The sequence below is a fragment of the Spea bombifrons genome, chromosome 4 (assembly GCF_027358695.1).
Source record: "Spea bombifrons isolate aSpeBom1 chromosome 4, aSpeBom1.2.pri, whole genome shotgun sequence".
In the NCBI taxonomy this organism is placed as follows: domain Eukaryota; kingdom Metazoa; phylum Chordata; class Amphibia; order Anura; family Pelobatidae; genus Spea; species Spea bombifrons.
The window spans coordinates 69,178,039-69,202,958 of NC_071090.1; the positions used below are offsets into that span (position 1 = coordinate 69,178,039).

The 24,920-nt window shown below is 38.1% G+C and overlaps 1 protein-coding gene across 1 annotated transcript in view; it reads left to right on the plus strand.

Annotated features, from left to right (window-relative positions):
- EXOC4 (exocyst complex component 4) overlaps positions 1 to 24,920 on the plus strand; it is a 165,404-nt gene that overhangs the window by 13,132 nt on the left and 127,352 nt on the right. Inside the window, exons 7-9 of the mRNA XM_053465553.1 lie at positions 3,422 to 3,599; positions 24,284 to 24,429; positions 24,754 to 24,842. Of these exons, the coding sequence (XP_053321528.1) occupies positions 3,422 to 3,599; positions 24,284 to 24,429; positions 24,754 to 24,842 (413 nt within the window). The remainder of the gene's footprint in view (positions 1 to 3,421; positions 3,600 to 24,283; positions 24,430 to 24,753; positions 24,843 to 24,920) is intronic.

Sequence of the window (24,920 nt, forward strand, 5' to 3'; positions counted from 1 at the left end):
GGCTATTTTGAAACCAGCAATTTTTGAATGGCTCAATGTGTGAGCTCGGTAATTTATTTCTGAGACATCCAGAAGTGTAATTACAGAATGTTTTGTGTGTCATATAAACATGCTGTTTAGAAAAGGCGTTTATGGTGTAAATGTAAAGGTCTCTCTTTTGACCTTCAGTGTTTTGCTGCTTTTGAGTCCTGACTCTGCTAGTGCTAGTTTTGCCAGTGTGCTTATCTGGATTTCTATTCCATGAATGTATGGATGAAGGTAACCTCCGCATTGACATTGTAAAACCATGGGAAAATGGTAATCTGTGTTTGTTTTTATAGTAAGTAATCATCTTGAACCATTTTTATATATGCCAGCTGCATGTTGATGGGCTAGAAAGTGACATCTCCTTTGCTGGTTTGTGGTGTTTTATTATCAACTTTTATATAAAACACTCTAGGGTTTGATGTCTTTGTTTTTAATCTTCAACTTCAGTAAATCTTCCCTGTGGGACATTAATATTGTCAAGTTTTTGCAAACCATACAAAATTCCACTGAGAAATTCAGATATCTTTGTCCCCAAAGTTTTTCCCAACATTTTGCTGAAAGGTAGTTGTGTATGAAGCTCCCTTCTTTAGATAATCTCTTCTGGGTATTATTGTACAATATTTATTTCTGCTTAGTGCTGTCTGGAATTGCAGCGAGAGAAGAAAATCACAGTATTTAAGCTCTCGGTCAAGAGCATGTTATGGCTCCTGGTGATTTGGCTTAGGGGTACTAATTAAATTGCCCGTTGCAAGTAACAACAAGTTTCATAAGGCGTGCTGTCAATCACTGACGCTTTGGATTCAATAATGGAATGTGTCCTTAAAACGCTATGTCTCCACTGATGGATCATCTTCGCAAATCGCTGAAAATTCCCCATAACAGTTTGCTGGTAATTTGTGAATATTTCAAAGTTAGTTGGTCTGTGGAGGAAATTCAGCGATTTTATCTATTGAACATCCAGTATGTTTTCATTATAGGTTAACCTTAATTTCACAGTGTATTCATGCCTTAAGCAATGCAATTGACTGTGTTTGGTCTATTAACTAAGGGCATAAGAGTAGACCCAAGTTGAGATCAACCTCATTAATAAGGACAATGAAGAGCTTACACACCCTTTCTATCAGATTAAGTTTAGTATATCATCCCGTCCTAACACCTCAGAGGTTCTTACACGAATGCAGTGAGACATTCAGTCCGTGGTGTGTGTACCTCAATCTGAGCTTCTTGTTCGGCTCACCTTGAAATCATTGATTGCTGAACTCTTATCAGTTTACTTAATCCAGCCGTAGTGCAACGAACAATGCCCTCCCACTCTTTTTCACTTGGTAACCCTACGCTACCTCACTGGATCCTTTCTGTCTGTGTAAAGTGATGGAATTTATAAATGTAAAAATAAAACGCACAGGCTGGTTGGCCTTCGTGACTTCTTGGAACATTGCAAATCTCAAATATATATAAGGTTCTGTCTAGCTATAGAAACACACCTATGTAGAAGCACTGCAAAGAAAAAAACATGTCGGGTTCTAGAGACATAAGTAAACTTCAATCGTTCTGCTAATCTAATTTGTTGTCTTGACTAGTGTTCCTGCATTTTTAACTGGCTGATAAATTGAACGCTGGAGAAATGTGGAGGTAAAAATCATATTGGTCATGTCTGTTATCAAGGAAAGCAGAGTTGACATCTGGATTCATCATAACTACCGTATTGGCTCGAATATAGGCCGTTCCCGATTATAGGCCGCTCCCTTATAGTTTGGTGCTATTTTAAAGAAAAAATTATTTTTTATATATATATTTTTTTAATAATTATTATTTTTTACTTTTAATGTATGGTAGGAGGGGAAAAGTGCGGCCTATAATCGAGTCTATACGGTATTATGTACATTTATTGGGTTTTTTATTATTATAAACAGCCCAATTTAAAAAAGAAAAGTTTAGAACGATTTCTGTGGTGCACGGTGGAGATGGCTTCCGGTTCATATTAGCTTTTACTAGATAGGTACATTCTCTAGGTGTATTACGTTTTTAAATAATCTCCCCTGTTACCACTTTCGTACCTGTTACATCCTTATCTGCCCAACAGAAATGATTTTTTTTTTTTTTTTTTTTTTAATTGACTTCTCCACTACCTGCTCCTCACACTTAATCCTAATTTCTGCCTCGCCTCCCAAACCAATCTGTTGCTAATCACTCAGACGCTCCCTTATACCGTGTGTCTTCTATTTCCCCGTATCTCTCTCCTTGCTTTGCTTTAGAATTTCCAGAACATCTCGTTTGAGTCTCGTGTATTTGTAAATGTGTATGTTGCTGTCTGTGTGCTATTTTGCAGGCGTTAAAATGATTGATTGCTTTTGTAACTTTCTGGTAACAGTAAACCACTGGGAGGAATCCATCTGTAAGATGGGAAAGTGAAGTCTGAGAAACGACATTGTGATTTAGATTGAGTTATTTATGGCTAACTTGACATTTCTATTTCTTAATTTGAACGAACAGTTGTTCCTTATTCCAAACTACTGTAAAATGCCTTCCCTTATGCATTATAAATCCACATACAATCCATGATAATGTCATGGCGTTTTTCACAGCTAGTTTTCTGGCTAAATTTGCTTCTCTAGAAGTGGGAGACAGCTGTTAGAGACGAGGAGTTGGCTGTATTGCAGTCTGGGTACAACTTGACAAATGAGTGCACCTTTAAAGGGCAAAGAAAAACTTTTATAACTTTATAAACTTTTCAAACAAATAAGTACAAAAAACACAAGTTAATTTGAAATATCAAATCTCTTGCAGCATCAGTTATTCTTACCTGATTAGTTCTTTGTAATACTTAAACTGAGCTTAGCAGGTTTAATAAAGTGCTCCGCTGGACAGCCCAGTCATTGCGATGCTCGTACAGGGATGTGGTTTAGAATTGTGCCCCATAATTTTCCATTATGGGAAATCTCGCTGTAGTCCTTTCCCCAATGTCACTGGAAAAGCTAACTGACAGCAGGGAGAAGACCAAAAACTTGAACTATTATCTATTTATATAGAGCCAACAATTTACACATATATTCAAAGGGTTTGACAAGACTAGAATTGACAGACTAAGACAAACTCATACATTAGGTGGAGAGAGCCCTGCTTACAAATGGGATCCAAATAGAAAATAAGTACTCGGGCATTCCCCTACTCTTACTTGTGAATATGCTTATTGTTAGAAATACCTAAATTTGCCAACTTCCTGTACATGTGGGAAAAGGAAGACACCTGAAGGTTAGCTAATCGCTCAAGAAAAGCAGACCTGTGTAAGATTTTTCTACTGCAGCTTCTTATGTGAAACCCAAAGCACCGGTGCAAGTTATACATTTGTTGAGTAACTTGAGTTGAATATCTGCATTGTGTGTCTTGTTATCAGGCTGCTCTTGGAGCTGATGGAACTCCTGTTTGATAAGTTTAATGCTGTGGCCGCTGCCCACTCGGTAGTTCTTGGACATCTTCAGCAGACTCTGGCCTCCCCTACTAGCCAGCAGGATGGGGACATCAAGCTATATGACATGGCTGACGTGTGGGTGAAGATACAGACTGTGCTCCAGGTAAGACACGTCTCCTCTCTTTTAAACATTAATGCTTTTTATGGTGTATGTATAAACTAGACATACCCCATGTATAAGACGCACCTTTTTTTAGAAAAAATTGGGGTCTAAAAATTGGGTGTGTCTTATACAGTGGTGGTAGATTTTGTTTTTCTTTTTTTTAACTAACTGCTGCTTACCTTCATCCGCCGTGTAAGATAAAGTTCAGTTATTATTGTGCACAAAAGGACTGCTATTGGAAAGGTTAAAGCCCTACTCTGCCATATCACTATAAATGGCTGTAACTGTTTCTGTAAATGTTTTCCTTTTTTAATTAAACCTTAATTTACTTAGAACTGTATTCCAATGTTCTTAATTAAAGTGATTACTTTTTGCTGAAGAAATGTTCACAGAATACAAATTACATGCTGTTTCTCAGACAAACCCAGGTTGTCATTTTTATTATAAGCAACCTCCTTTTTCAATTTCTTTCTGAAGATAATTGGCTTTAATGTACTTGCAGCATCACAAATCAAGCCTCCTATGATATTTATTGCCGCTGCGTTGGGGAAACCACTTGTTTACACTGCGTATCTGCAGAGAGCTTGTACAAAAATATGGCAGTCATTATACTGGCTATGAATAATTGCAGGGTGACACCCAGAAACAAGATATTGCTCATGGCCAATATATTTATCATTCTAATTCTTGACTAAGCTGCTATTTTGCTACGTTATTCTTCCTTGCGATACTGGATACTGCAGCTGTACCTCTAATAAAATACGGAAGAAATCATTCCATTGCTATATGTAAATTGTTTCCAGTTTATTTTTATTTGTTAGCAACAAGTATGGGCTATTAATTAATGTGATTCTAGTGAAAAGAAGCCATAGCAACCAATAAAATGTTCTTGCTGATTGGACATTTTATTTCTTTTATTAAACATAACCCCTAGTACTGCGAAATTGTGTGTGTGTGTGTGTGTATGACACACACACGTTCAATAGTCCCACACTCAACCTCTAATACAAGATAATCCACATGGTGCTGTTCAGCCAATATGCAAAAGTCCAAGGAATGAAACGCGCTCACAGGACTTCCAGGTCAGGAAAAAAATACAATCTTTATTCACTAATTACAGTGTTGAATGGGGCTCTAACCGAGACTATATACATAGTGTGTGTATATATATAATACTGTACGAATGTCTTTGGCAGATGTGAAAAATGCTGGAAAGTAAGAATGCCTCAAAAAATAGACATGCTGATTTAGTTTAGTTTATTTTTTATCATTTATGAAAATCCAAAGTGAATGAAGAGAAGAAAAATCACAATCAAATCTCTATATTCGCAGACCACCCTTTACTTTCAAAACGGCATTAAAGCTTCTAGGTGCACTTGCACGCAGTTCTGTGGATTAGGCAGTCTCAGTAGCGGTCCCAAGTGCCACTGCGAGAGATTTTTCATCTCATGGAATTTCAAATACCCAACGAGTGTCTACTTTAAATAAAAAATAATAGTTAATGGTTTGGTGGGGTAAATTGGAGTGGCCGTGTTCAAAGATGTCACAAATAGGGCATAGGCACAGACTGACCTAAATTGGTAAAAAAACAGAAAGCACACTTCCCATTTTAGCCTCAACCAGACAAACCCATGCATGAGTGGTATCGCTATACTCAGGAAATGTTGCTGAACACATATTGCGGTGTTGTTTGACAGGGACATATACCAGGAGCTGTAAATTCACATCTGAAGTGTGGGAAAAAAAACAAATACCACCACAAATTTTGACAGGCAAATTTTTGGTGATATAATTAGTGCATAGATAGGGTTAAAACACCGCTATTTGAAATACCCTGGGGTGTCTAGTTTTCAAAAATATATGGTTTGATTGGGTAAATTGAATTGGCCGGCTTCAAAGATCTCCCAAATAGCATATGGGGCAAAATAACCAGGTTTGGAAAAAAATGGTTTTGAAATAGCAAAACACTACTTGTACTTATTACCCAATAACTTACAAAGAAAACCCATTAAAACATTGGGTATTTCTAAGCTGAGTCTTTTGTTTTTTAAACCAAATATTTCCAAAACCATGACACTGGCTGAATGGCCAACACATACTAACTTGAGGTCATACTATTAAGTATTTCCATCTCTCTTTTTACTGTAGTTTGGGGTAGCCGTATTAGTCCAGTGTATACGAATGCATTCATCTCTCTTTTTGAGATTCAGTAGAGCTGCTCTATCACCAAAATAGTTTAAAATCTATTATGATATGTAAATATTTCAATTTTACATTCCTATGCAATTTAAAAGTAGATCTTGCCTAATGTGTAATCAATTACTTTCCCAAAGCAATAATTTTTTTAAGATGCTTACAAAGTTGTCTATGGAACTGCAAACTGCCTGCCAACTTGTAACGGGCTGAAAAGCATTTAATTGCCCACTGCCTACAGTAACACTTCTGGATAAACAATTGTGTTTCATACGTTTTAACTCAACACTAAGGCACAGTGTCACTTTCCTTCTGGTGGCCAGGCTGACAGATTCCTGGTCGACATGCCCTCCCCTTGGCTTTATGTGAATGGTGACAGAGCATCTAATTGTCGCTTGGATGCAATGAATATTCATGGTTCACAGAACAATATAATTAAGCTCTCGGTTGTCACAACAAAACGTACTATGGTCTTATAGTGAATGGGTCCTGGTAGAACGATCAGTGAAATGCATTCATTTGGTGCAGGAGATATGTGGAAGGAATACAGGAAGAATTTGAACCCGCTTAACATTTTGTTTCCTTAATGCAGTCTATACGGTGGGACAGCAAAAATACTATATATGCTAATTGTTAATTATTAATTTGCTGGGTTTTTTTATTAAACATTTTTTTGGGTTAGAGCTTATTATAGTGTTGGTGTCATGGACCGGGTTTCCTAATTACATTGGTTACAGCAGTGGTAAAGCTCTGGTTGGATTGTGGAAGTTGAGGGTACCTCATGGTACCCCCTCTTCTTCTAGTGAAAATTATTGCAACATTTTTTCTTGGTATTGATATTTTTCATCAATCATATTAAATTTGTGGAAAGGTTAAGCTGCACCTTCATTTACCTTTGTAAAATATGTTCAGGGCAATTTATATATTGGCCAATAAGTACACAAAACAAAAGAATCCAGCAAATCCGTGTTCAAAAAACACCTGCCTAAGGCATAGATATAAATATTAGTGGCTGGCTAAGAAATATATGGCCATATAGTGTGACAGAATCCCCAATGTTTTAGGAGCCCTTAGGCATTTTTTGAACGGTATTTGCTAGGTATACGCTGAATTCTTGCGCTGTTTTGTGTACTTATTGGCTGTTATTATACTAGCAGCAACCAGGAATCTGAATTTGTGTGCCTTATATCCTATTATAGCCTGTAGAGGCTGAAACATTTAAATATTCTTTAGATTCAGGATAGCTTTATGCTGATCTCATACGTGTTTAAATGTTCATCGCCACGTATTAGTCTCTTCTAGGGCTGCAACTAACGATTATTTTCATAATAGATTCGTTAGCGGATTATTTTTTCGATTAATCGGATTAAAAAAACAATATGCAAATTTTTCGATTATTTAAAATAAAAACGTATAATTTACGTTAAGATGTGTCATTAACACTTTTATCTCTTTATCACAATGGCGTTTCTCTATCCGCCTTATTTTGCTAACATAATTAAAGCTATATTTTACAAGAACCCAAAACACATTATTTCTCAAACTAAGTTTTAATACCAAAAAAAGTTTTACTAGTAAGTATTCATATAAACTATTTTTTCATATTTAATAAAAACTATGAGAAAAATGCCTCTTGTTTATATTTTCTTTCATTTGCCAACCTGCCCCCAGTTATGCACATCCCGCCAGCTTGCCACTCTGCCCCAGATATGCCTTATACCTCCTATATGCTACTCTGCTCCCATATATGCCTTATTACCTCCTATATGCCACTGAGATGCCACTGTGCCCCCTTGATATGCCTTACACCCCCAGATATGTCATGCCCCCCTGATATAAGAAAAGCTGACAGCGCTAAAATAGATATAAAATATATGCTTTAATAAATATAGACATAAAATATAGATAATACACAATACAATATAAATATATATAAATATATGGACAATACAAACAATAAATAAAATATAAAAAACACATTAAAGAGTGCACGTAATTAATAGATCCCGAAAATATTCTTCCTGCCCCACCAGCGGTTAATATATCAACAGAAGAAACAAGGGGCAAATAAGCATAAAAATAAAGATAATACTCCAGGCTTAGCTTACCCAGTGGTGCTTATTTGCCCCGTTTTTCTTCTGTTGATATATTAACCCCTGGTGGGGCAGGTGGAAGTGAAGGGAAGTAGCGGAGGTTGCGCACATCGCGCACTAAAATCTAAATCCGCTGCAGGGGACCTGGATCCTCTCTGGCAGCCGGTGTGGGTCTGTGCGATTTGCGCGCAGACAGCCTCCGCTTCTCCCCTCCACTTCCGTTGGGGCTTCCATGATGAAGCATTTGCTCTGAAAAAAATAATTTTATAAATCGATGAAAATCGACTCAACTAATCGATAATGAAAATAATTGAAGCGTTTCATAATCGATTATCAATTTTATCGCTTGGTTGTTGCAGCCCTAGTCTCTTCCACTGCTGATGAGAGGATGTTCAATTTTTCTACCATCTTCTCACTAAAGTAAAAGTTCCTTTTACATCTCATCCTCTCACCATATAGTTTTGGATTATAACCTCTTGTTCTGACATTTTTCGTCTATTGAAATAAACTTCCATCTTGGGCTCCCTCAGTCTTTCCTAATAGTTTTTATCCTGTGAACCATTTACCATTTAGTAGCCCCCCCCTTTGAACTCTCACATTTATCTACATTTTCAGCTTTTTAAACGTTTCAGCATTTGTATGTTTCATTACTCTATATAAAAACTGTAAGGTGTTCAAACTGTGCTGATTAATATTTTCAGGACTGAGAACAGCATCTCCTGTTCAGCTCTGGCAGTTTGATAACACCGTGGCCAGTAATAAGTCTTCTGTAATATGTTGAGCTAGATGACAGCAATTCATTATAAAATAAACTATAAAACATAATAAACATAAAATGTTTCACTCCTTAAGCAGTTTTAATATTTATAGGGTGTTACGTTAACATCCATTATCTTTATTTTGTCTTTTACAAAAGTTATGTCATCAGCCTCCCTGACTTTTTCTTTTTTAATTATATCTTTTCATTGACAACACTGAAGAAATGACACTCTGCTACAATGTAAAGTAGTGAGTGTACAGCCTGTATAACAGTGTAAATGTGCTGTCCTCTCAAGTATAACTCAACACACAGCCATTAATGTCTAATCCTTGGCAACAAAAGTGAGTACACCCCTAAGTGGAAATGTCCAAATTGGGCCCAATTAGCCTTTTTCCCTCCCCTGTGTCATGTGACTCGTTAGTGTTACAAGGTTGCACGTGTGTTAAATGTGGTGTTATCGCTCTCACACTCTCTCATACTGGTCACTGGAAGTTCCACATGGCACCTCATGGCAAATAACTCTGAGCATCTGAAAAAAAGAATTGTTGCTCTACTTAAAAATGGCCTAGGCTATAAGAAGATTGCCAAGACCCTGAAACTGAGCTGCAGGATGGTGGGCAAGACCATATAGCGGCTTCACAGGACAGGTTCCACTCAGAACAGGCCTCCCCATGGTCGACCAAAGAAGTTGAGTGCACGTGCTCAGCATCATATCCAGAAGTTGTCTTTGGGAAATAGACGTATGAGTGCTGCCGGAGACTGGGCCGCAGGGCAGTATTCAAACATAACGACCCCAAACACACCTCCAAGATGACCACTGCCTTGCTGAAGAAGCTAAGGGTAAAGGTGATGGACTGGCCAAGCATGTCTCCACACCTAAACCCTATTGAGCATCTGTGGGGCATTCCCAAATGGAAGGTGGGGGAGAGCAAGGTCTCTTAACTTAATGGTGACCTCCATGCCCAAGAGGGTTAAGGCAGTGCTGGAAAATAATGGTGGCCATACAAAATATTGACATTTTAGGCCCAATTTGGGCATTTCCACTTAGGGGTGTACTTACTTTTGTTGCCATGGTTTATACATTAATGGCTGTGTGTTGAGTTATTTTGAGGGGACAGCAAATTTACACTGTTATACAGGCTGTATACTCACTACTTTACATTGTAGCAGAGTGTCATTTCTTCAGTGTTGTCACATGAAAAGATATAATAAAATATTTACAAAAATGTGAGGGGTGTACTCACTTTTCTGAGATACTGTATGTCACATAGTTCAATCCCTCAAGCTTTATTGAAAAACAAAGTTTTAAAGGTTTAAATGGTGTAAGGTTAGGTTAAATATAGAAATTGGTAACTTTTTAAAATACAGAGTTACTTAGACTGTTATTAATATATATTTGTGTGTGTAACAGACCATTGATTTACTCTTATTTTTGTGCTGCTATTATTTGCTTTGTTTTTATTACCAAGTTATTGAAACATCACATTAATTATACATTGCATTTGGTAAACTGCATTGATGAAGTGCACATTACTAACTACTGGGAAAAAAAGTTGAGATTAATTCAGACACACTATTAGAGATCCTTGCGGTGCCCCTTAGGCCAAAACAGCCTGTAGAAGGCCTTGGCTTCACTCCCAGATGGTCTCATCTTGTGTATTATATTGAATTTACTTGGATGGCTAAGCAAACTAAATATTTTAAGATTATATCTATACTGCGCTACTGGTTACACATCTAGATAGTGCATGTTATGTAAAGCTAAAGTCTTAAATAGAAACTACTGTCCTTACTGATTTAAGTATAACCAAATTAATTTATTAAAACTACATGTAGCTTGTACTTTTTGCTTTTCAATAAATTGAATTTGTTTTCTTTCTTTGGGATTCCTGAATCAACTCATAGCGAAGGGGGGGGGGGGGGTGGCAGTAATATATATATATATATATATATATCTATATATATATATATCTATATATATATATATATCTATATATATATATATATATATATATATATATATATATATAGATATATATAGATATATATAGATATATATATATAGATATATATATATATATATATATATATATAATGTCATAACTTTAAACGGGTGTAGAAAGCGATCTACTATTACTTTGTTCTCCCAAACGGTGTTGCTGTAATGCCGTGATGTCGGCATTACAGCAAAAAAATCTGAAGCAGTGGCCCCGCCTGAAAATCTTCACAAAAGTCGGGGGTCGTCTTATACACCGGGTACTTACCGAGCCGGAGAATCACAATTCCCCACAAAGCCACGTATCTCTAGGGGAGGGGCGAGTGGAGAAGCTGCCTCCCCTGGGACGGTCTTCAGGGACGCGCCGAGGTAGGTGCAAGATTGTGATCTTCCCAACTAGCCCTAATCAGCGGGCGCCCGATGAGCAGGGATGGTTGGGGAGATCATGACCTCCCTCTAACTAGCCCAACATTAGGGAGCTCGGGGTCTGGCACTTGAGACCTTGGCTTCCATGCTCCCTAATCACTACGCGCCGGCTATTGATGCCGAGCGCGGGGATGACGTCATATCCCGGCGCGTAGTGATGAGGGAGCAGTAAAGGAGAGGTCTGAAATGACAGACCTTGCGCTCCCACAACTGGATGGAAGACAGAAGATGAGAAAGGTAAGAGATGGGGAGAAAGGGGTGTAAGTGCTGTGTATGTGTTGTAGGGAACAGCTCACGCATGGGGCGGCAATGACAGCATTCACACAGGTTTCAAACGTAAAGCGTGTTTATTTATATGCTGTAGGCACAGAGCACCTTGTAAACAAAACAAACTCTAAGCCTGTCCGGCTCTAACTAAACATCCGGATACCTCTGTACAAGCCTAAGGTCTGGAACAAAGCAAAGTAACAGGTTTTCCCTAGGTAAAGCTTCAAACCTGGTGGGCTGCAGCGCTGGCTGTAGCTGCTCCTTCACTCAGTTTCTCCTCTCCCCTGCAAACCTAACAGCCGCTCTTTTAACCCCTTCGCGACCTTTGCCGGTTCAGAACCGTCATAAAATAAAATAAGCTTAGAAAGTGATCAACGATCACTTTCTTCGCTTAAACGGCGTTACTGTAATGCCTCGATGTCGAGGCATTCAGTAACGCCGAGATCGGCATCGGGGGCCATGTCTGGCCCCTCCCCGGGGCGTCAACAGCCGCCATACATTGTATGGCGGCGGACGCCCGTTTTAAAAGCGTTTAGGAGGCGATCGACGATCGCCTCCTAAACTTAAATGGTGTCGCTGGAATGCCTCGATCAGGAGGCATCCAGCGACACCAAACACTTACCTTTGGATGGGCTGTGACCGCTCCGGAGCTGCCGGTGATCTTCGCCATCAAACAAGATGGCGGCGGCCCGGGAAAATAAACAATAAAGATGAGAGTTAGCTAGACGGTCTCCAGACAGGTACTGCATTCAACCATGCAAGTCAATGGAACCCAGCTTTCTAATCACTATGTGATTAGTAAAATATTCAAAAAAAAAATAAAAAATGAAAAAAAAAAAAAAATGTGCTAACATTTAAAAATAATTATGCAGTGATGTCACTAGATGAACCATCCAGTACATTGCAAAATGTGTAAAAAAAAAAATATAAAAAAAGTATTAAAAAAATAAAATAAAAAAATAAAGTTTATTATTTTGAGCAAGTGCTAAAATTTCTCAAAAATCTCAACAAAGAGTTAAAATAAAAGCACTTCAAATACCCAAGGGGTGTCTAATATATAAAAAAATGGCTGATGGGGTAAATTGGAGTGGCCAAGCTCAAAGATAGGGCATAGGTACAGACTGACCAAAATGGAGAAAAAAAGCGCACTTCCCAAATGTGGCATTTTAAATCTCAAACAACCCGACAAACCCATGCAGGTCGGGTATCACTGCACTCAGGAGATGTTCCTGAACACATATTGGGGGGTTTTTTGACAGTGGCATATACCAGAACCTGTATATCTATAACTAAAGTACAATTTGTGTGAAAAAAAAAAAAAAAAAAAAAAAAAAAAAAATACTATTACAAAGTTTGACAAAGTGTAGTTCTATAATTGGTGCATGGAAAGGGTTAAAATAACAGCATTTGGAATACCCTGGGGTGTCTAGTTTTCAAAAATATATGGTTTGAATGGGTTAAATTGAGTTAACCCGCTTCAAAGATATTCCAAAGAGGAGATGAGGCAGAATGACCAAATGACCACCTGGATTACGCATGCCCCAAAAGTAGCCTTTTACCAGCCAAACAATCTGACAAACCCATGCATGTGGGGTATCGCTGTACTCAGGAGATGCTCCTGAACACATATTGGGGGGTTGTTTTACAGTGACATATATCAGGACCTGTATATCTATAACTAAAGTACAATTTGTGTGAAAAAAAAAATAAAAAAAAATACTATTACAAAGTTTGACAAAGTGTAGTTCTATAATTGGTGCATGGAAAGGGTTAAAATAACAGCATTTGGAATACCCTGGGGTGTCTAGTTTTCAAAAATATATGGTTTGAGGGGGGTTAAATTGAGTTAACTGGCTTCAAAGATATTCCAAAGAGGAGATGGAGGCAGAATGACCAGATTTGTTAAAAAAGATTTGGAAATCATAAAACGCTGCTTGTACTTATTGCCCTATAACTTACAAAAAACAGCAAAAAAACATAAAAACATTGGGTATTTCTAAACTCAGGACAAGTAGTAGAATCTATTTAGCTAGTTTTTTTACTTGCTTTTTTAGGTGAGTAAAAGATTTTTCAAATAAAAGTCATAAAATGTCTTTTTTTCAATTTTTCACCATGTTTTTTTTATTTTTTTTTATAGTAAATAAGATGATACGATCAAAATAATGGTATCTGAAGAAAGCCCATCTTGTCCTGAAAAAAACAATATATAACTTATGTGGGTACACTAAATGGGTGAGGAGAAAATTACACCTGAACACAAGCACCACAAAAGTGTCAAAACAGCCTCGGTCCCACAGGGTAGAAAACGAAAAATGAGCCCGGTCCTTAAGGGGATATATTTGTGTTTGTAAGGTCAGTGTATGTGTATGGTCAGGTGTGTGTAAGAGCAGTGTAGGTATTTGTGTGTTTGTAAGCTGGTGTGTGTGTGAGTGTGTGTGTGTGTATATATATATATATATATATATATATATATGTGTGTGTGTGTGTGTGTAAAGGCAGGGGTGTGTGTTGAGGGCAGTGTATAAATGTGTATGTATGGACAGGCGTATGTTAGTATGTGTAGATATATATGTGTGTGTGTGTGTGTGTGTGTGTGTATGGGCAGTGTATGTGTATATGTGTGTTTGTAAGCTGGTGTGTACGTGTATATGTGTGTAAAGGAAGGGGTGTGTGAGGGCAGTTTGTCTATACGTGTGTGTGTGTGTGGACAGGCATATGTTAGGGAGAGCTGACCCACCCAATCCAAACGGGCTTTGTATACAACAACCAGCCAATCACCGGTAAGGTACATCGCTTGCCATGATTGGCTGGTTGTTGTATACTGGGTAGAGGGGTAGTCTTATACGGCGAGTATAGCCCAAACTCTATATTTTAACTGGAAAAGTTGGGGGTCGTCTTATACGCCAGAAAATACGGTAATATGTTTTAGACGCCTGAAATGTTATATAGCTAGTACTTATAATGCTTGTATATGTACATATAGATAGTAACATAGTTTGTAAGGTTGAAAAAAGACCTAAGTCCATCAAGTTCAACCCCTCTACCTAACCTTCCTATTCTTGATCCAAAAGAAGGCAAAAAAAACCCTAATTAAGCTACTTTGAATTCTGCCATCAGGGGGAAAAATTCCTTCTTGACTCCAAGAGGCAATCGGATTTCTCCTTGGATCAAGAAGCTCTTAAATATATAATATATTAATATTTAGGTATATTTATGTGTGCTTGTTTCTTTGTTTATATGTCTTTAATAATAATAAAAAAAAAAAGATTCTGCAAAAAAAAAAAAAAAGATTAATTAAGAGATTAATTAGTGACGGCAGGGGAGACTAGTGGATCCAGTCCTAAAACATATGATGGGTCAAAAAAATTAATTTTAAAAATCTTTCTGCTGTTTTACAGTGTCTTTCATCTGCTAACCGTTATTCTTGCTCTGGTGCATGAAAGACCCTTTATCACATAATCCTAAAGTGAGCCTGCTGCTAGGTTTATACATCAAAAAGTGTATCCAGTAAAGGATCAAAGTAGCATTTGATGCTACTCTTGTGTTCATTGGCTGCACATGTCATTGTTGTGTTGGATGAAAGCCTGGATTTTCTTTAAAATAACAAGTGTTAGGTACATTTTCCTAACAAGAATCTTAGCGTTATTTGTTCTTCAACATTTGGTTTGCGTGAAGACAGGTTTAACTTTATTGACCTCTACCATATGTTTAGTAGAAAGAGTAAGAACAACATGGAATGTAAGGATTTTTTTTTTAATATGAATGCCTCTCCACCACTGCAAATAGCTGGTGGTCTGGGGGGAAAGAATGAATGCATATGGGGGGGATTGTGCAGAAAGTATGCACAGTATTCCCATTGATTTCATTTGGAATGTCAGTGATTGGCTACTGTTGGCCATGATTTTGCCCCCTACAAATAACTAATGCATATTAATATGCTAACAAAGTTTTTTCCAAAATAACTTTTAGTTGCCCACGTTTTGGCTCTTTACTATATTTTAAACATATCCATTTTGCACCCTTATACATCTCTCTGTGTGTGTATATGATCTATATATCACTAAAATGACCCCTTTGCTTAGAATTGCTGTGATACCACCAGTAGACTATATTCATGAAAGAATAAACTATTAACATTATTCATTAATGAATTAAATGTATTAAACGTAGACACAAAAAGACTGCTAAACCTTAATCTGTCAGCCCATTAATGGAATACTCAATTTCAGGTGTAGGGTGACCTAACATTAGTAGTATTTCTCACCTTTTCTTTTCCCTTTTTTTTCTTTCTTTCTCCGCAGATGCTCCTATTAAGCTTTTAGTGTAGCAAGTACCATCATTAGGATATGGAAAATGTGCTCGCAAGCCATGAAAAATGTCTTTCTGGGCAATTATAAATGTCTTGAAGTGATTCTTTGCGAGTCAAAGCTATGGGACTAGCACATGAATGTAATAGGTCCCTATATTCCATACGTCTTTAAGTAGAGTCAGGGTAAAAAAAAAAAAAAAAGCAGACTTCAGACAGTGGCAAGTGCGTATTATCCCACACTGGAGAAACGGGAAGATGAGAAGCTTGCTTGTTATAGTGAAATGTCTATTGCAAAAAAAATCTCACATCTATCAAGGTCATTCATGCTCAGAATGACCTTGCCAGAATTTTTTGTTCTCATAATCAATAGAAAGCGTAACCCCCCCCCCTTTTATGGTTTTATGTGATTCTTCCATTGGGAATACAATATTAGTGTTACTAAAATCTGGAACGGCGCCACACTTGTATACCTTTTGGGTTATGCTTTGTTAATCTGTATCAGGGATTTTTTTGCTAATATTGTATATTCCTTGGAAATGTCCTTTATGCCACTGAGGCAGGGAACAGTTGCTTCCTTGGTCCATTGCAAATTTATAAAGCAGGGGTGGTCAAATTGGGCTTACTTGCCGAGACCAGAGCTTAGTGGTGTTATATAACACAATCCTATATGGCCCTGCAATAATAGCAGCTCTGAAGACAGGTTCCCTCCAAGGTATATGTGTTCCTGTGCCTTAGTATGTCTGTGCTAGTTGCGGGGGCAAGGGACGGCTAGCCACTTGACTTTACGTGCCCATTCCCTGACCGATAGGTGCCAGGCCTCCCCTACTAGGGTTCCTGTTTACATAATGACATGGGAAGGTTTATTCATAAAATAGAATATTATTCAAACCTTGATCTCAGTTTGGGGATTAATTATTTTATGAGGACATCCATGATCAGTTTTATTGTACGCATTCACCACTAAGCAATCACTCTTTGAAGTTTTTTCAATTTTCTTAGCTTCAGAAGAATATCTTCAAAGGTCGCTTACATTGATCTATGAATGTTGGTAACGGCAGCAATGTTGAAAAATGAGTAAATGGAGTAAACTTTTCTGCTATCGGCTACATCCGCTGTGGCTTTGAAGGGCGAGCTGATCTTAAAACTTATATACCCACCAAATAACACAGAATCGTTAAAAGTCTGAGTCCGCGGGGCATGTACACCTCCTAGTACCTGACTGATTGTGTGTGAGTGATATAGACAATGAATATATCATACACTTGGCTCTTTTACCCGCTCTATTTTGTATTTGAACAAAGTTTTTAAATGATTTCTGTGTAGAAAGAAAGATCGAGAGACTCAAAAATGGAGGCAGATACTCATTGAAAGAAAAGGTATAGGAGTCATGCATACATGGTTTTCACAACTGGTTAGTTTATGGATTCAGTTAGGAAATTTTTTAAGAACCAAACCAAATTTTGTATAAAGCACTGATCAAGACATCACATACATCACTCCAGAGACACAGTCTCCCTGCATCTCAACTCAGACTGTTTAATGTCCTCACAACCTGTATGTAAGTGCTATGTCTGTATATACGTCAAACCATGTGACATCCATTATTGGATATAAAAGTGTGTGACATGAGTTGCCCTGTATTGGAATTGTATAAAGCTAATTATGCTTGTAACTGTATGTGTCTCTAACAGTATCTTTTTTTTCTGATAGTTCTGTTAATTACTACAGTTTGGATAACGGATAGCCAAGTTGCAGAGAATCATACTGGGACTGGTTTAGATCCTTGTGAAATGTTTGGAGTGTGTCTATTTGAATTGTTTGCATTCATGCACACATTATCTCACTGCTTTCCTGGCACAGGCAGGACGCAGCTGTCGTCGTACGAACAGTAAGCACTTGCCATTCATGGCCAGCTGCTGAGTCTGCCTCTGTACACTTCTGTCTGCTGAGCTAGCATAAGTTCATTGAATGCACAGAGACCGGCAAAAAAAGGGACATCTGATCAGGACCAGCTTGGCCTCTTTTGGGCCTGCTGTGTTGAAAATCCATGAATCTTGCTTGATGTCTTGTAATACATATTGCTTTAGTGCATGCAGCATTTCTTTACTACGAATGCATTAACATTGGGGAGAGTTTGCAGGAGAGTTGTGTTCCAACTTGTTCATTGTATTTTAAAGATCCAGACAAAAGCCTTACTTGTCTTGAAGAAAAAAAATATATATAGTGTTTTGTGCGAGTGCAATAAATGTGAAAGTGTGCAATCACAACAAAAAAAGACACAAGAAAAATCCTGAAAGCCCTCAAGAGTAAAATAGTGTAAAGAACCTGCTTCCTTGAGGTGTGAAGGTTTGCCCTTCCTTTCTATAATTGGTTGGAAAGCATTTTGCTGATGTGCTGCATTGTTTCCATTGTTTGTTGTTTCTCTTACTTACAACTTTGCTGTACTTATCGTAAATGCACTTTTAACATTTCTGAAAAATTCTATATGTGTGTGTGTGTGTATATATATATATATATATATATATATATATATATATAATATATCTCTTTTAATTCCTGCCTTATAAACTTATATCGTAATAGTGGCAGAGAGCCATTTAGCATCATCGTGTGCTGTACTTTTGAAAAAGCGTTTGTTTAGTTAGGTCATTTTCTGCCGCAAGCTTTTTCTGGAGATGATGCTTTTTTCCCTTTTAATAGTCATTATTCCGCTGCATTAACTATGGAGAGCAAGGGAAATGAAAAGAGCACTGCTTATTACTTTTCCTTACTTGAGAAGAGCTTGTTAAATTGACATATTATGGCACCCAGTCTCATTGGCGCAATGAATCTCCCATACAATAAAACTATTCAAGGTTTAGCCCAATGATAACCAGGCTGAAATAAATCTAAATCGTTTTTTCTATTTATTTTCTCAAGTTTGGTTGATGCAGAGAAAGAGAAGTGCTTTGAGAGTTGCGTAAGACAAGCTTCATCAAGATACTAATGATTAGTTTGCTGCTTAGATTGTAAAATGTTTGTTGTTCTGTATTTTCCCCTTTAACCCCTTAAGGACTAGGTCGTGCTTTACCTTTTGTACCCTTTGGGACAAAAGGGAAGAAAGTGATTGTAGATCATGAAATGACGTGGCAGGCACGTCATAGGTTGTTAAGTGATCGTTTTTCCGTGACGTGCCTGACCCATCAATGGACGTTAAGGGGTTAATAACAGGGTACTCTGTCAGTGGAACAGACATGAGTGCCTCAGCGGTTTGGTATACCCTGTTCCCAACATAGGGTATAGGTACTGTACATCCATTGACATTTGGGATCATGACTTGTTACGTATCAAAAGACTCCTTCTTCTCTCTCACCTAAGTTCTACTTTCTTCTTGGGGTACTATGGAGGCATGGGCATTTGTTCATTACTAGTTCTAGAAATAAACCCATTTTGCCATCGGAGGTCCTTTTACCACTTCTATATAAATGTTTCTCCAGAATTTCCCTGGCTACCAGGCTGAGCAGTCGAAGCATGTCACACACTCAACTTCACAGCACACACTAGCTTTGTAGAGTGTTCATTAAATAGACTAACTACACAATGTGATGGAGCAAGAAACATCCAGTGAATATGATTCTGCTGTCTGCGGCATGCATTGTTGAAATTCATATAATTTTTTAATTTTATTTTATTTTTAGAAAAGGAAAAGGAAACATAAGAGGAGAAAAAAACCCTCCACAAATTGGTATAGGCATCTGATGTTGGTTGGTTCTGGTGTATTAATCTTTAAAAGGAAACTATTTTATTTTTTCTTGCATCGGATTAAAATACATTTTTTTTTCCAAAATGTTGATGCTTTTTCTTTTTTATTATGGTTCTAGTTTTTCCATGTGTTCTAGCTCTGTTAGCCTAACCAGCCAAACCCACTGACTTTGGTAAACAATAGAATGACTCTGTTTGAATCTCCCAGTCAGATGCTGGCTAATGAAAGTAACAGGCTTATTAACGTTCAATGGAAACCACCAGGTCTTATAGAAAGTTTATTGAAACAAAGTGAGAAACAACCAGGGGTTTGTCAATACTAACATTATTGCATACAGAACTGTGTTTTATGTTCAAGGGAAAAAAAAATATTCCCATGGGACCAGGGAATGTCCTGTCCGTACACTTTGCTTTAAATCTTTGAATGTTGATTTTCTTGGTAGCTGCAATTCCCATATCTGTCTTGGGGGTTAATGGTTTAAATTGTTTTAATATGCGAATGTGCAAGACTTTGAAACTTTTTTCTGCCTCAAGCGGCTTTTAAGAGAGTTTATGGTGCTTAAGCAATTAAATGGCCTTTCCTAGAGTTTACTAAAGTGCCTCTATAAAGTAAAAGGTTTTAATTTTTGTTTTCATTGAGTTAAGAAACATTAGAAAATCTACATTAATGGTGTTTCTAATTGTACAATTGGTGTCGCTAATGGATTTAATTCTGGTGGCAGCTATTTCATTACCTAAATTACCCTGAATGCCTTGCTGATTGCATGTCTGTTTCATACAGTATCAAGGTATTGTTCAGTTCTTAAAGAAATGAATTACTTTTTTTGTTTAATTTTGTATATGCTCATTTAATGGGAAAATAATGGTTTGGAGGGATGCAAAATTGGAAAAGTCTAAAGTGTGGTATTCAGTAAGATATTTATATATAGAATACAAACCGTGACAATGATGTATTCTTATAATGAGTGAAGCATTGTGGTTATCGTCCAGCAGCATACCTTTTGATTGCCGTATCTAAACTTTGAATGTGTTAATCTAGACCCCATTATCACTTCTTGTTTGCCATATATAATGCATTTCTTGTTTTTATTTCCTTTTATTTGGCAACCTGCACCCAGTTAGCCACATCTGACCCCAGGCTTGCCGTTCTACCCCCTAGATATGCCCTAGATTTAGGATGTGTTCCCCTTAAATCTAAATATGCTCAGAAATGTGAACTCTTGAGTAGGTTTTTTTCCCAGTTGCCTTATATTTAAATTTATATTGCAGTCGTAAAGTCTGAAGTAGCTTGGTCTAATACAGGTTTCTGTTGATTAACATGTATATCCCGTTATCAGTTATAAACTGTTAAAGTCGACTTACAAACATGAATAAAACATGCATTATGCTTGCAACAGCATATTACAATAACAAGTTGTTAGAAAAGCATTAATGGCCAATTTGCAGAACAGTAGAAAAAAAACAAGGATGTTTTATGCTCTAATGTTTAATGCATAGTAGGGCTGCAACTAACGATTATTTTAATAATCGATTAGTTGGCCGATTATTTTGTCGATTAATCGATTAATCGGATAAAAAAATACATTATTTTAAATTGAAGAAAAATTGCAATAAAAAACGTACAATTTACACTTTCATCTCTTTATTGCAATGGCCTCTCTCTATTCACCTTCTTATTTTACTGACATAATAATAAAAGCTACAAGAACCCAAACACAGTGCTTCTCAAACTAGGTTTTAATACAAAGTTATTAGTAAATATTAATTCATATGCTAACTATTTTTCATATTTAATAAAAACTGAGAAAAAAGCCTTGTTTAATTTTTTTTTATTTACCAAACTGCCCCCAGTTATGCACATCTGACCCCCAGCTTGCCACTCTGCCCCATATATGCCTTATACCTCTTATATGCCAGATTCCACTGTGCCCCCTGATATGCCACTGTGCCCCTGATATGCCTTATACTCCTTATATGCCAGTGATATGCAACTGAGCCCCCTGATATACCTTTTACCCCCAGATTTGTTTTATGCCCCCCTGATATGCCTAATATCCATATGCCTTATACCCCCTATATGCCCTAAAAATTCATAATACCCCCCATACACCACTATAACTCACCCATACACCACTCTGGCTCCTCCCCCTCCCATACACCACTCTGGCCCCTCCCCCTCCCATACACCACTCTGGCTCCTCCCCCTCCCAAACACCACTCTGGCTCCTCCCCCCTCTCATACTCCACTCTGCCTCCTCCCCCCTCCCATACACCACTCTGCCTCCTCCCCCGCCCATACATCACTTTGGCTCCTCCCCTCCCATACATCACTTTGCCTCCTCCCCCTCCCATATAGCACTCTGCCTCCTCCCCTCCCATACATCACTTTGGCTCCTCCCATCCCATACTTTACTCTGCCTCCTCCCATACACCACTCTGGCTCCTCCCCCTCCCATACTCCACTCTGGCTCCTCCCATACTCCACTCTGCCTCCTCCCATACATCACGTTGGCTCCTCCCCCTCCCAAACATCACTTTGCCTCCTCCCCCTCCCAAACATCACTTTGCCTCCTCCCCCCTCCCATACTCCACTCTGCCTCCTGTGAACCTCCGTTTCTGACAAGACACCAGGGAGCCGGGTAGAGAGGCAGAGTGGCGTATGAGAGGGGGAGGAGCCAGAGTGGTGTATTGGAGGGTGGCTCCCATGCACCCCTCTGACTCCTCCCCCCTACCATACACCGCTCTGCCTCTCTACCCGGCTCCGTTACTGAAGGCACTTTAACTGCAGCTTCATAGAAGCCTCAGTGTAAGTGAAGGGCAGTAACGGAGTCTGTCTGTGCGATGCAGATCCTCGCCGGCTATCAGAGAGGATGATTCTCTGTCAGCCGGTGGGGGTCTGCATCGCACAGACAGACTCCGTTACTCACCTTCACTTACACTGAGGCTTCTATGCCTGTCAGTAACGGTGCCGGGTAGAGAGGCAGAGTGATGTATGGGAGGGGGGAGGAGGCAGATGGGAGGGGGAGAGAGACGGAAGTGAGAGACCGGCCGACAGTGAGGGGAATCCAGGTCCCCTGCAGCGTTGCGGGGGATCTGGATTCCGGTGTTATAATCCGATCTCTGTTTGAGGTCGGATTATATAAGGAGAGGAGTTTTTCAGAGCATTTGCTCTGAAAAAAACCTCTTTTTATAATCGATAAAAATCGATCCGATTAATCGATGATGAAATTCGTTGACAACGATTTTCATTATCGATTATTATCGATTTTATCGATTAGTTGTTTCAGCCCTAATGCATAGTTATTTTTAGACAATAGGATTACGTTAATGCAACATATACAGGTGATGCTGACATTTCAGAATTAATTGATAACTTTCATCACTTTCATCATTTTGCCATTTGAAATTCAAGATGTATTACAGAAATATAGTTCATATTTATTATTAATACGCTCTTATACTTTAATACTTCATCTCTTGTCATACTAATCAACCCATTTGTCTTCTAGTATCTATCTTCTCCCGATCTCTCTCATTATCTCATGTACCGTATTACCAGCTGCTTACATTCTTGGACTGTTTGGATGTGACAAGCCTACCTGAAAATCGATCTATCCAAAGCAGAACTTTGGGCTTATCTTCTTTATGCAACACTCATCTTCTGCTTCCTCACTTTGTGAAGACCTCCACCTGCTCCCTGTTACCTCAAGAATGACATTTAAAATAGTTATCATAAAGCGCTCCATAATACTGCTTCCCCATATGTCTCTGCCCTCATAACAAAATACCCCCTTACTTGACATTTACGTTCTTCCCATGGGCTAAGGCTCTCCTTATCACCTTTTCCTTTGAATGCTTACAAGACTACACTGGTGCTGCCCCATACCTCTTGAACTTTCACCATCCATTTCAATATTCCAGGAAAAACTTAAAACCTTTTTTTTTTTTTGGAGAGAAACTTAACCTTTTCAGTTAGAATAGTGTGTGACACTGATACAACCCCCCCCCTTCATCTATGGCACCATTCCCTCTTGATTGTGAGCTTGTGAACAGCGTCCTGAATAACTAAGGCAGCTGGTTGCTTAGTCTGTCAGTTCTAGATGTATGTATTGTAAGATGTGCTGTGCAAATTGTTGGCACTATATAAATAAAAGATAATTTATTTACTCATACTTTTTAATCAATTATGTGCAGTTTTCAAGTTACTACTGTATAAAATGTAAATTATAATTCCGTTAAATGAAAGAAAAAGATATACACGCATATATGGCAATAGAAAAGCAATACCAGTGACAAGGGAGCTGTGTCATGGATACCCCCCCCCAATGTTTTGACACAATGCTATGATAGATCACCCTTGATAAAGGCATAATGCCAAAATGTTGGGGATCTCCACAAGGCAGCCCTCGTCACTGGTATTGCTTTTCTTCCTTCATACATGCCTGATGTTGTGAGTATATTTTTTCTTGATATCATTTTTTGGTACAGTATTGCTTTAGTTTTTCTTGATATCATTTTTTGGTACAGTATTGCTTTATTTTTATAATAAACAGTGTATGTTTGCATATCTTAAAATTTGTGCATCTCCTTTTTTTATTTTTAGTCATTTGTTTATGGGCTCTCTTAATATTGGTGTGAGTCCTAGGCTGTTGCACCGCAATTTGCTATTTTATTATATTTGGGTGCGCACTCTACAGTCTCTCTTTTTTAGGAGTATTATCATTGCCTTTCAGTTTTTTATGCATTTTAGCAAGCTCTGATGTATGCGATGGTCCAGTTTTTGAAAGTATGGCAGTAATTCAACAATAAACCAAATACAAGGACAATGGTTTCAATATGCGCTATGTACTGGGGTTGCTTTACATATTGTCTAGTGATTCAGCTCTTTGTCTTATACAGATACTGTTGACTGAATACCTGGATATGAAGAACACAAAGACATCTTCTGAGCCGTCGGCCCAGCTCAGTTATGGCAGCACTGGGCGAGAATTTGCGGCATTCTTTGCAAAGAAGAAACCACAGAGGCCTAAAAACTCCCTATTCAAGTAGGTGGAGGTTAAACTTTTACACACTGGCCGTCTGTGAATGTGCTTTATTTACATTAATTTACATTTATTTACATTAATATTAACTGTTTTATGGCGGTATATGAAAATTATGCTGTAGTGTAAAAATATTGTGTTTTTTCCTTAAAATGCGGGAAATGTTGCCTTTTGTGCTTATGTGGCACGTATCTTCTCATTTAATGAATGTGGCATTTAACTTTTTTTTTTAACTCAAGTACCGTACAGTATTCCACTGCTAGAAAAATACCTATTATGAATGTGGTGAGCTTTGAATTAACTGCAACTAACATTTTTTCCCAATAGGTTTGAATCTTCATCACATGCCATTAGCATGAGCGCTTACTTAAGGGAGCAGAGAAGGGAAATGTACAGCAAGAGTGGGGAGCTTCAAGGTAGGACATTGGTTACGTACACTGTGGCGCATTTACGACCATTCCTATTTCTGTGCTGGGAAGTGACAGAAAACTGCC